Raw genomic sequence first — 12,091 nt, 5'->3', positions numbered from 1 at the left:
GTAAGGGGTTGTGGAGACCAAAGTTTTATCATGCAGATGAAGCTTCCAGGCAGCAGGCTTCAGAGAGAATAGATTGTAAATGTTTCTTTTTTTTTTTTTTTGAGACAGAGTCTCACTGTGTTGCCCAAGTTGGAGTGCAGTGGCGCGATCTCAGGTCACCCTAACCTCCGCCTCCTGGGTTCAAGCAATTATCCTGCCTCAGCCTCCCAAGTAGCTGGGATTACAGGTGCACGCCACCATACCCAGCTAATTTTTGTTTTTTTTAGTAGAGATGGGGTTTCACCATGTTGGCCAGGCTGGTCTTGAATTCCTGACCTCAAGTGATCCACCTGCCTCAGCCTCCCAAAGTGCTGGGATTACAGACGTGAGCCACTGCGCCTAGCCAGATTGTAAATGTTTCTTATCAGACTTAAGATCTGTGTTGATGTTAATGTTGGTGCTGGCCAACTTTTCCAGAATTCCAAAAGGGAGGAGGGCATAATGAGTTATGTCCGACACCCCCTTCCCATCATGGCCTGAATCCCAGTGGTTCAGGTTAACTTTGGGATGTCCTCACTGAAAGGATGGAGTCCATTCAGATGGCTGGAGGGCCCTTAGAATTTTATTTTTGGTTTGCAATGTCATTGCTTCAGGACGCAGACCTGACTCTGGGGCTTTGAATGAGTTCTGGGCTGCAGTTGAAATTAAGGTACACAGGGACCAGTTTGGTGACCAGCCTTCACTCTTAAAGGGCTGCTTGTTAGAGGCTGATGTAAAGAACCTGGGCAACGTCACCTGAGAATGGAACAAAGGTGAGTTGCATGTGAGACGAAATGGGAAGTCCCTTTGGCAACCCCTGCCACACAAGTTTCTCTGTAAGGAGACATGTGATAGCTTCAGTCCTTGGCCTTTGGATCCTATAATAGTGGAACAACTAGGGGAGTACCAGAGCCCATTACTGGATTCTGAAAGAGGGAGCTGGAAATCGGATCCCACACCAAAACTCAAGACTGGAGTCCATCTGTTGATAGGAAGCAGGTCTTATCTTTATTTTGTGATACATTATTTACTTTTCAAAGCATTGTTCAATACATTCTTTCATTTTGATCCTCATAACTCTGAGAGGGGTAGAGTAAATATAAACATTCCCAATTTCAAATAAGGTAAGTTGAAGTCTGAGAAGTTAAGCTCATGGAGGTCCCCTGGCTAGATAATGTCAGAGCCAGGACCACCATCATCAGAGTCAGGACTCCTGACTCTGACACTGGTGCTTTCTCCAAGACGTAGCTGGGAAGGAGAAAGACCCCACAGTGAGGAGTTCACCACAGGCCTTTTCCTGCTTTCCTCCTCTGTTAACTGGAGGAGGAAGTGGAGAAAGCCAGAATCGACATGGATGGGAAACTAAGGGGCCATTGGGACCGTGATGCCTAACTGAGCACATCAAAGCAGAGGAGGCCAGCAGTAGAAAGTAGGAAGTGAGGAAGGAAACAGGTGGAGGTTTGCATGGACACTTCCTGTTCATAAACTTCTTATGTTCCTCATTTCATTAACAGCAGCAGTGGAATTTCATGGACAATTGGTGCTGAGCACTAACTGGGAGGTAATGAGAGAAGGAGGATGCAGGTAAAGGCTGTTTGAATTTAAATTCTTTTTCTTCGGGGGGATAGAGGGGGGCAGATTTTTCTAAAGGCAATTTTAGTGCTGGAAAGAGTTTCTAGCAAACAGCTTTTGGAGTTTTGCGTCTTCTGCTGACAGCGTTAGGACTGATGACTATCACACAGCCCACTATGTTCTACCTGTCGACCTTTAGATGATGGCACCAGATAAGAGACAGAAGGATGCCTAGAGACTGGGGGTCTGACCTTGGATAGATTTTGCCTCTCAGACGTGGGAAAACACACTAGATAGTTGTCCACTCATCAGCAGTGAGCTAGAATGAGTCTCCCGGCAATAGTTATTGCAGAATCACCATATGATATAAAACTCTGTATGGACCTGGGCATAGATGGGGCATTAAACCAGAAGTAGAAAATAGGGTAACTATTCTAGGAGTGTGTTGTCTATATGACAAATCACAAACACACACACACACACACACACGAAGGCATAAAGCATTCAAAGGGAGAAGGATATAAGGTAAGGTAAGATTAAAGGTAGAGATAAGTGGGGAGTCGGGGTGGTCAGGTGAAAAGGCTGTGGGGAAGAAGGCTGTTTTGAGCAAGGCTCTAGAACAGAGTTGAAATACAGATTGCCGAAGCAACAGAAGAATACGTCACATAGAAGTAGAAGCTTAGATGGAAAAAACCCTTTCCCGAAGAGGATGGCAAGCGGGTTGGCTTGGCTGGATTGAAGAGACTGTGATAGAAAACAATGGAAGAGGCAAGTAGAGTCAAATACAAAAAGAAGGCCATGTTGTGGGAGGGTTGAATTCTAATCTTAGGATTCAGGTTATGAGGCCATAATACATATTTGTCTACTAGAGAGTATGAGCTGGAAGTTGATTAGTTACCCAAGTGCCAGGGTGACCAGGACTCTCCTGTTCTGGATGGGTGAATGAGGACGTAGATGGGAAGCTAAGGGGCCATCAGGACTGTGATGGTTAATTTTATGTGTCAACATAGCTAGACCATGGTACACAGATATTTAGTCAAACTTTATTCTATACGTTTCCAGGAAGGTAATGTTTAGATGAGATTAACACTTAAATCAGTGGATTTTGAGTAGAGTCAGTTACTGGTTATAATATGGGGAGGCCTCATCCAATCAGTTGAAGGCCTTAATAGAACAAGACTCACCTTCCTGGAGGAAGAGGAAATTCTGCCACTTTTGGACTCAAACCGCAACCCTTCCCCAGGTCTCCAGCCTGCAGGCCTACTCCGCAGATTCTGAACTTGCTAAACCTCCAGAATCATGAGTGTTGTGGGCTGAAATATGTCCCCTCTGTCTGCTGCCCACTCCCCAAAATTCATATGTTGACATCCTAACCCCCAGTACTCAGAATATGACTGTGTTTGAACATAGGGCCTTGAAAAAGTACTTAAGGTTAAAAGAGGTCACTAGGATGGACCCTAAGCCAACAACACTGGTGCCCTTGTTAGAGGAGAAAATCTGGACATAGACATGAGCATGCACAGAGGAAACGTCACGTGAAAACACAGCAAGAAGACGTCAGCCTGCAAGTAAAGAAGAGGGCTCAGAAGAAAGCCACCCTATCTGCACCTTGATCTTAGGCTTCTAGCTTCCAGACTGGTGAGAAAATAAATCTCTCTTAAAGCTACTTAGTGGGTAGCATTTCCTAGCTGACTAGTTCAGGGACAGTGGATTATAACTTCCTTGAAGCAAAGGACCGTGGACCATGCCTGTCCTCCCACTCCGTGCGTTGCCCCTTGTGTGTGGATTAAATAATGTGCTGGACTGGGCTTAGAAGCCTTGGCACCTACTAGTAAAATACAAAATATTAGCCAGGTGTGGTGGCGTGCACCTGTAGTCCCAGCTACTCGGCAGGCTCAGGCAGGGGAATTGCTTCAACCTAGGAGGTAGAGGTTGCAGTGAGCCAAGATTGCGCCACTGTACTACAATCTGGTGACAGAGCAAGACTCTGCCTCAAAAAAAGAAAAAAGAAGCCTTGGCACCTGGGTTCTCTCCAGTGGGGATGCACTGCTGAGGAGGCACAGGAAGGGGGCGGAGGCAGCGGACTTAGCTGGGAAGTGGTAATGAAAGCCTCAGAAGGTGAGGGCTATGGCAGGAATTTTATGCTGTGGTTGGTTGGTAGCAGGTTGACCATGGGAATCACATCGAGTGAATAATCATCTGTGCTGACTTATTTTGTATTCTCTGGTGTGCCAAACATAATGCTTAGGACTTAATCAATACTCTATAAAGGTTTTGTTGAATGGGCGACTGAATAAATGGCCAAGGCAGGGCTGGAAGATGGAACCATCTTATACTTTTTTAAAAACTGCTTAAGCATACATAAATGCATGTATGTGCCTAGAAATTTTCTGGAAGAAATTACTAACAGTGGTTACTCTGGGTGAGTGGACTGGGATAAGAAGGAAAGTTAACTTTTTTACTGTACACTCATACTGTTTATACATTTTCATGACCATATGATTCTTGGATCACACAGCAGACTATTAGGTATATGAACCTGGACTCAGTGGAAAGGCAATGAAGGCAGAAAGCCTTTTATTTTATTTTTTTTGAGACAGTGTCTTGCTCTGTTGCCCGCGCTGGAGTGCAGTGGTGCAATCATGGCTCACTGCAGCCTTGAATTCCCGGGCTAAAGCAATCCTCCCACCTCAACCTCCCAAGTAGTTGAGAGTGCAGGCATAAGCCACTACGCCCAGCTATCTATCTATCTATTTAATTATTTATTTATTTATTGGTAGAGATGGGGTCTCACTATGTTGCCCCGGCTGGTCTTGAACTCCTGGGCTCAAGCAATCCTCCTGCCGTGGCCTCCCAAATCCCACCTCAACCTCCCAAGTAGCTGAGAGTACAGGCATGAGCTACTATGCCCAGCTATTTATTTATTTATTTATTTATTTATTTATTTATTGGTAGAGATGGGGTCTCACTTTGTTGCCCCGGCTGGTCTCAAACTCCTGGGCTCAAGCAATCCTCCTGCCACGGCCTCCCAAAGCATTGGGACTATAGGCAAGAGCCACCACACCCAACCCAGAAAGCTTTTTAACCCACTGTCATTCCCCTTCTTCTCTCTCTTAAATGCCAGCACAATTACTGAGATCAGAACACTTCAGTCTTCACAGGCCGCCCCACAGTGCCCAGAGGGAGCACAGAGTAATGGTGTAGAGCCCCAGCATGGAAAGGTAGCTTCGGAAGAGCAGTCGATCAAAGCGGGACAGGAGGACCAGCCACTCTGCCTCCTGTTGGTCTGTCTGGTCCTGAGTTTGGAGATAGTTGTTGATACACTGAAGCTGCGACCAGATTTCCTTCAGGGTTCCTGGCTGGGCCGGGTGCTCTCCATAGAACAAGGACTCTGTATGATGGAGGAAAACACCCTGGGTGAGCCAGGGACTACCAAGATCCACCTGGACTTTCTCTTGACACTGATGGCCTCATCCTTCAAGGACAGTTGTGGGTGAAACTGAGCAGTGGGTTGTGTTTGGGTTGGGTACTCTCCCCACCCGATTAGGGGAGGCAAGATTGTACTGCAGGAAGCCTGGAGAACACGTCAGAGCTGTATTATGTAAGCAGGGTGTATGTGTGCTGGATCCGTTCAGGAGATTTTCTGAGCTAGAGGTCAGCCCAAATGGACTCAGTAGGAGCTTTAGGGGCTGGGATGATTCTTATACTTGTTCACATTAAGCAACTAGAATCTAAATGTACACAAGCTCCATGTATGCATGTGTGCATGTGCATGCCAGCACTTTCCTATTCTGAAATCAATGACTCAGTCACTTTGGGTAATTGGTTAAAACTGGGGATAAAAACTGACAAACAGGCCAGGCACGGTGGACTCATGCCTGTAATCCCAGCACTCTGGGAGGCCAAGGTGGGCAGATCACCTGAGGTCAGGAGTTCGAGACCAGCCTGGCCAACATGGTGAAACCCTGTCTCTACTAAAAATACAAAAATTAACCAGGCATGGTGGCACATGCCTGTAGTTCCAGCTACTCAGGAGGCTGAGGCAGGAGAATAGCTTGAGCCTGGGAGGCAGAGGCTGCCATGAGCTGAGATTGTGCCACTGCAGTCAAGTCTGGACGACAGAGTGAGACTCTGTTAAAACAAACAAAGAGTAACTGAGGGCCTGAACTTCAAGCCAAAATTAGACTTTCAGCTGAGCGCTGTGGCTCACACCTGCAATCTCAGCACTTTGGGAGGCAAAGGAGGGAAGATCGCCTGAACCTAGGAGTTCGAGACCAGCCTGGGCAACATGGCAAAACCCTGTCTCAAAAAACCAAACCAAAACAAACCAAAAAACAACAAAATGAGACTTTCTAGAAAGCCAGAAGGAGGCAGCCTTCAGTCTCCAGAGTGATAATATAAAATGCCACACCCAGGTTAAGAAGCAGTTGTTTTAGGTTTTTCACGTAAGCCAACGCAATACCTAGTACATCACCAACAGGAATGAATTTTTAAGGTGATCAATCCAGACACGGGAGAAGCACAAGGCTTCTCACACACCTGTTACCACAGCACGCTGGGCCCTGGGTTCCACTCTAGGCCTGTCAGCATTGGTGTCCCCTTGAAGGCACACGAAGGGCTGCTCCTGTCCACCACGCCGCTCATCGTGGAGGAATTTGACCAACACGATGGACTTAGCTAAGCTAAGAACCAAGAAGGCCATGCAGATGCTGAAGAAGTGCCCTGAGAGAAGCCAGAAGAGGTGCAGTTAGCCTCCAGTCTGAAATGCAGCATCAGATTTTTTTTTTTTCTTTAGGGACAGGGTCTTGCTCTGTTGCCCAAGCTGGAGTGCAGTGGCGCAATCATGGCTCACTGTAGCCTTAACCTATTGGGCTGAAGTGATTCCTCAGCCTCCTGAAAAGCTGGGACTACAGGCATACACCACCACACCAGGCAAATTTTTTTTTTTTTTTTTTGTAGAGACAAGGCCTCACAGCCAGATGTGGTGGCTCATGCCTGTAATCCCAACACTTTGGGAAGCTGAGACTTTGTGATCCACTTCGGGCGGATCACAAGGTCAGGAGATCAAGACCATCCTGGTCATCATAGTGAAACCCCGTCTCTACTAAAATACAATTAAACGGGCATGGTGGCGGGCACCTGTAGTCCCAGCTACTCCGGAGGCTGAGGCAGGGGAATCGTTTGAACCCAGGAGGCGGAGGTTGCAGGGAGTGGAGATCATGCCACTGCACTCCAGCCTGGAGACACAGCAAGACTCCATCTCAGAAAAAAAAAAGAGAGAGAGAGAGACAAGCCCTCACTATGTTGTCTTGAACTCTTGGGCTCAAGCAGTGCTCCCACCTCAGGCTCCCAAAGTGTTGTGATTATGGGTGTGAGCCAATGCATCTGGCTTGCTCTTTTTTTTTTTTTTTCTTCCTTCCTTCCTTCCTTCTTTCCTTCTTTACTTCCTTCCTTTCCTTCTTTTCTCTCTTTCTCTCTTTTTCTCCCCTCCCCTCCCCTCCGCTCACCTCCCCTCCCCTTCCCTTCTTGCTCTGTCACCCAGGCTGGAGTGCAGTGGTGGGATCATAGCTTACTGCAGACTCAAACTTTTAGACTCTAGCAATCCTCCTGCCACAGGTTCCTGAATAGCTGAAATCAATGACTCAGTCACTTCGAGTAATTGGTTGAAACTGAGGATAAAAACAAACAGGCCAGGCATGGTGGGCTCATGCCTGTAATCCCAGGACTCTGGAAGGCCAAGGTGGGCGGATCACCTGAGGTCAGGAGTTCGAGACCAGCCTGGTCAACATGGGGAAACTGTCTCTACTAAAAATACAAAAACTTAGCCGGTTGTAGTGGCGTGCACCTATAATCCCAGCTACTCGGGAGACTGAGGCAGGAGAATCACTTGAGCCCAGGAGGCAGAGGTTGTAGTGAGTATGCACTGAATGTCCTGTTGATTTTTAAAATTTTTGGTAGAGATAAGGTCTCACTATGTTGCCTAGGCTGGTCTTGAATTCCTGAACTGAAGTGATCCTCCCGCCTTGGCCTCCTAAAGTGCTGATATTACGGGCGTGAGCCACCATGCCTGGCCAGCATCAGATCTTTCACAGGGGTCGGGTAAGATGAGTGTCCGGTGACCCTGAGGCTGCTTACCAATCAGAGGGGTGCTCCCTACACTCCGTGGCACCTGGTTGGACATGTTGACCCTGAAGACGGTGTAGCCCACCAGCACACTGGTCTTGAACACAATCCTGGCTTGGCAGTTGGGTGGCACATAGAAGCTCCCCAGGTCCACCAGCATGAGAAAGATGCTAGGAATCAGCAGACTCACGACATAGACCAGGGGGTGTCTGCGCATCACCACCTGGCCAGGAACAAGCGATCTAATGAAAAGAGGGTCTAGGCCAACAGACTCAGATTTGGCCAAATTCATAGCCAGGAATGCTCCCCAAAGTCCCAACATTTTTGCATAATGTGAAAAAGTCTGTGTAACTTATCTTAGAAATATGTTTCAGGTTACTTTTTGGTTTAGAAAAGAGAAAAAAATCCTTTAAGTTTTACATAGAGCTATTATTAATAGTATTAATAGTTATAAGAAGAAGCAGTAGCTAGCATTTACTTACCACTTGCTGTGTGCCAGGCACCAGACTCAGTGGCTCATAAACTTAACTTATTCAATCTTCACAACTTTAAAGGCTGGGTATCATTAACTTCATTTTACAAACAAGGAAACTGAGTTTCAAAGGGGTCGAATTCCTTGTTTAAACTCACACAACTGGTAAGTGAGAAACTGTTTTGAAACTAAAATCTTCCTTCTGAAACCATTTATTATGCAATATATTGTATTACGTGTGTGTGTGTGTGTGTGTGAGAGAGAGAGAGAGAGGAAATTTCACTCTTGTTGCCTAGGCTGGAGTGCAGTGGCGCGATCTCAGCTCAACCTCCACCTCCCAGGCTCAAGCAATTATCCTGCCTCAGCCTCTCGAGTAGCTGGGACTACAGGTGTGCACCACCACGCCTGGCTTCTTTTTGTATTTTTAGTAGAGACGGGGTTTCACCATGTTGGCCAGGCTGGTCTCGAACTCCTGACCTCAGGTGATCCCCCTGCCTCGGCCTCCCAAAGTGCTGGGATTACAGGTGTGAGCCACTGTGCCTGGCCTATTGTATTACTTTTTGGTCTAATATATCTCCTTGCTTGGATTCTGAGCTCCTTACCACCTGTGTGTCTATCATTCTGGGCAGGAAAACTTGCACAATTAAATTTGGAAGTTTGAAGAGGTCTCAATAACGAGACTATTTGCAAGGTGTGAGCAGGCCATAGGGAAACCACAAGATGCAGGGCAGACCCCAGGGCTTTTGGAGGACTGGGTGAGCTGTTACCACCCTTAGGCCTGAAGGAGCCAAGGGCTGGCGTGGTGACCAGACCTGAAGAGAAAGCTGTGCAGAGGCTGCCAGACAGGACCTGTGGTTTTCTCTTAGTCTGCCTGGTGTTGACTCCACTGGTGTTGGCAGAAGTGGAGAGCTAAGTACCCCCACTCGGCCCTCCTCCCTCCTCCCATCTCCTGCCACTGCTTCACCTGCCCACTCCCTCTCCCCACTGGCCAAACATGACCAGCGGTCCCATCTTTGCAAGCCACAGCTCTGTCTCCACAAGCACAGATGTAGGGGTGGAGGAGTGGGTCTCAGTGGAGGCCGCCTGAAGCTGGCCTGCTGGCCTGCACTGTCCTGGCCACACAGAGTTACTCTTGTAGCTTGGAATTTGAGTCTCATAAAATTACTAATATTGTTGCCAATTTTTATACCTCACTTCTTTGAAATGATGAAAGGCAGTGTCTTTAATAAGCATATACTCTATTCTCATCCTTCTTAAAGAGAAACGGGTGAACGGCAGGGCTGCGTCCCCACTACGGCCTGGACTCTCATCTCATCCCATCTCTGGGGTAATGATAATCCCCCAAGGGGCCAAAAGTAAGACCTATCTTATAGTGGGCATTCAATAAATGTTTATTAAACAAATGAGTATTCTGGGCCCTTTGCTGTTGGATTTGGACAAAAATAACATTTGAAATCTCCCATTTCTCTGATTCACCAAACAATGAACTGCTCAATATGTATCAGATAGTGTGCTGGACATTTTCACACATATGGTGTGATTTATTTAATCCTCACTGCAAACTTGGTAGGTAATAGCCTCCATTTTATAGATTTTCGAAAGGAAAACCGATCCCCCTAAAGTGGGTAAGTTGAGTAAGGGACAGAGCCGGGATGTGCCCCCATATCTTCTGATTCCAAGCCCAGTGCTTTTTCCCAGGACAGGATAGCTACAACTGTTGACCTGACTCAACCTCTCTGAGTCGAGTGCAGGGTTCTTATCCTTCATCCCCATCTCCCACCAGAGAAGAGTGTCACAAAGAAATGAGCCAGGGCAGAGATGAAGTGCAGAGGCCAGCGATGGAGCAGGAGGTGCTGGGGGAAGAGCTTGACTGGGGGAGATGAAACATCGCCTTGCTGATAAGAGTGGGGGCTCTCCAGCCACTGGGTCTGGGAGCGTATCCTGACTCTGTGGAGCTTGGCAAGCCACAGTTGTTTGGCATATTGTCGTCTGGCTGTTGTCATTCGCATTAAGCCATAATTGGCTGCAAAAGCCTAAACCAGAGCGTCACTCACTGCTTTGCAATAATTTGGTTAAAACACATTTCTACCAAAGTGCAGTCAACAAGGAAAGCAACAACAAAATTAACTGTCATCAGCCTGCACCCCTCTAGCTCCTGTCATCATGCAGTGACTGAGATGGCTGTGGTTAGGTGGGGGCAGGAAAAAGGGAGTCAAGTGTCCAGAGTCCACGGGGGTTTTATGTTGTGATCCAGTCTGGGCTGTTGGTGGTCTAGCCTTGTGGTGTCAGGGTGAGGGGCTGACCACGCCTGCTGACTCTAGAGGGTAGAAATGGGAACACTCCCTAGCGACTTGGCAGATACCACACAAAGAGGAAGAAAAATATAAGCAAAGTACAAGAAGGCATGTTGGTTGAGCAGAAAAAAGCCCAGACTCAAAATCAAGGGGACAGGCCAGGTGTGGTGGCTCAGACCTGTAATCCTAGCACATTGGGAGGCCGAGGTGGGTGGATCACTTGAGGTCAGGAGTTTGAGACCAGCCTGACCAACACAGTCAAACCCCATCTCTGCTAAAAATACAACAATCAGCCTGGTGTGGTGGCGTGTGCCTGTAGTCCCAGCTACTCAGGAGGCTGAGGCAGGAGAATCGCTTGAACCCAAGAGGCGGAGCTTGCAGTGAGCCGAGATCGCACCATTGTCCTCCAGCCTGGGCAACAGAGTGAGACTCTGTCTCAAAAAAAAAAAAAAAAAAAAAAATCAAGGGGACAGAATTCCTGAGTCCCTTGATTCCAGGTGTCTACGTGGGCTAGTTTAAGTCCCCCTGGATGATGTAGTCAACCCCTCCATGCTTTGATTTCCTCCTTTTTCAAAAAGCAGTTTACTTTTGCCTTGCCAAATATCTTGGGTACAACTGAGATGAGCAGCTGTGCTCTCTACAGAAAGTCCCTATGTAAAGAAAGCAAGCTGAGATGACACCTCTCTACCCAGAGGCTGACACAACAGTAAATCTATGTCTGGGACAGAGCCAGAGATGGATGGTGTGGCCCCTCAAGGTCCCTGATTTCCAAGAAAGTGCAGGTTTATCAGACTGTGTGTTCCCCGAGAAATCATCTGAGGGAGAGCTGTGGAAAGAGCTAAGAGGTTAGGAGGTAGGCGGGCTTTGCGGATATGGAGCCCGTGTAGTCACACAGAGCCTGCTCTTGAAAGGGTCCTGCACTTGGTTTAGTGCTCCACCGGTGCTATTTTGAAATTCTTAATAACGTTTGAATAAGGGGTCCTGCATTTTCATTTTTCACTAAGCCCTGCATATTATTAGCTGACCCTGTCAGAAAGATAGTCCTCACTGGATGTCAACAGTAAATGAAGGCAGAGGCAAAAGACATAGGGACAAGGGTGGACAATTAGCTTCTGCTGTAACATAAAGCAAAGACATCTCTCATCTTTGTTTGGCTTATAGAATGGTAAAACTAGATAGGCCTTCCAAAACCACCTCATCCATTCTCCTACCTTTAGGAAGGATGTTCACATTTCTAAGACACACGAAATAGTACATATAGTTTTGGGTTTTGGTTTTCTTCCAGAAGAAAGAACCCACCTTTTTCTTGTGGTTGATTTAGGTGGCAATGTTGCCTATGGACTAATTTTTTTTTTTTTTTAGATACAGTTTCACTCTTGTTGCCCAGGCTGGAGTACAATGATGCAATCTCAACTCACTGCAACCTCCGCCTCCCAGGTTCAAGCGATTCTCCTGCCTCAGCCTCCTGCGTAGCTGGGATTACAGGTGCCCACCACCACGCCCAGCTAATTTTTATATTTTTAGTAGAGGCAGGGTTTCGCTATGTTGGCCAGGCTGGTCTCGAACTCCTGACTTCAGGTGATCCACCTGCCTCAGCCTCCCAAAGTGCTGG

The 12,091-nt window shown here is 47.3% G+C and overlaps 1 protein-coding gene across 1 annotated transcript in view; it reads right to left on the bottom strand.

Annotated features, from left to right (window-relative positions):
• Window positions 1–4,634: 4,634 nt before the first annotated feature.
• Window positions 4,635–12,091, bottom strand: part of HTR3B (5-hydroxytryptamine receptor 3B) — a 39,405-nt gene continuing 31,948 nt past the window's right edge. The window contains exons 7-9 of the mRNA XM_023208053.1: window positions 7,726–7,936; window positions 6,130–6,312; window positions 4,635–4,981 (exon numbers count right to left, since the gene is read on the bottom strand). Coding sequence (XP_023063821.1) covers window positions 4,746–4,981; window positions 6,130–6,312; window positions 7,726–7,936 — 630 coding nt within the window. The 3' untranslated portion in view covers window positions 4,635–4,745. The remainder of the gene's footprint in view (window positions 4,982–6,129; window positions 6,313–7,725; window positions 7,937–12,091) is intronic.

The sequence above is a fragment of the Piliocolobus tephrosceles genome, chromosome 13 (assembly GCF_002776525.5).
Source record: "Piliocolobus tephrosceles isolate RC106 chromosome 13, ASM277652v3, whole genome shotgun sequence".
Lineage (NCBI taxonomy): Eukaryota > Metazoa > Chordata > Mammalia > Primates > Cercopithecidae > Piliocolobus > Piliocolobus tephrosceles.
Note: the sequence above shows the minus strand (reverse complement) of the source record. Positions and strands in the feature narration are given on the sequence as shown.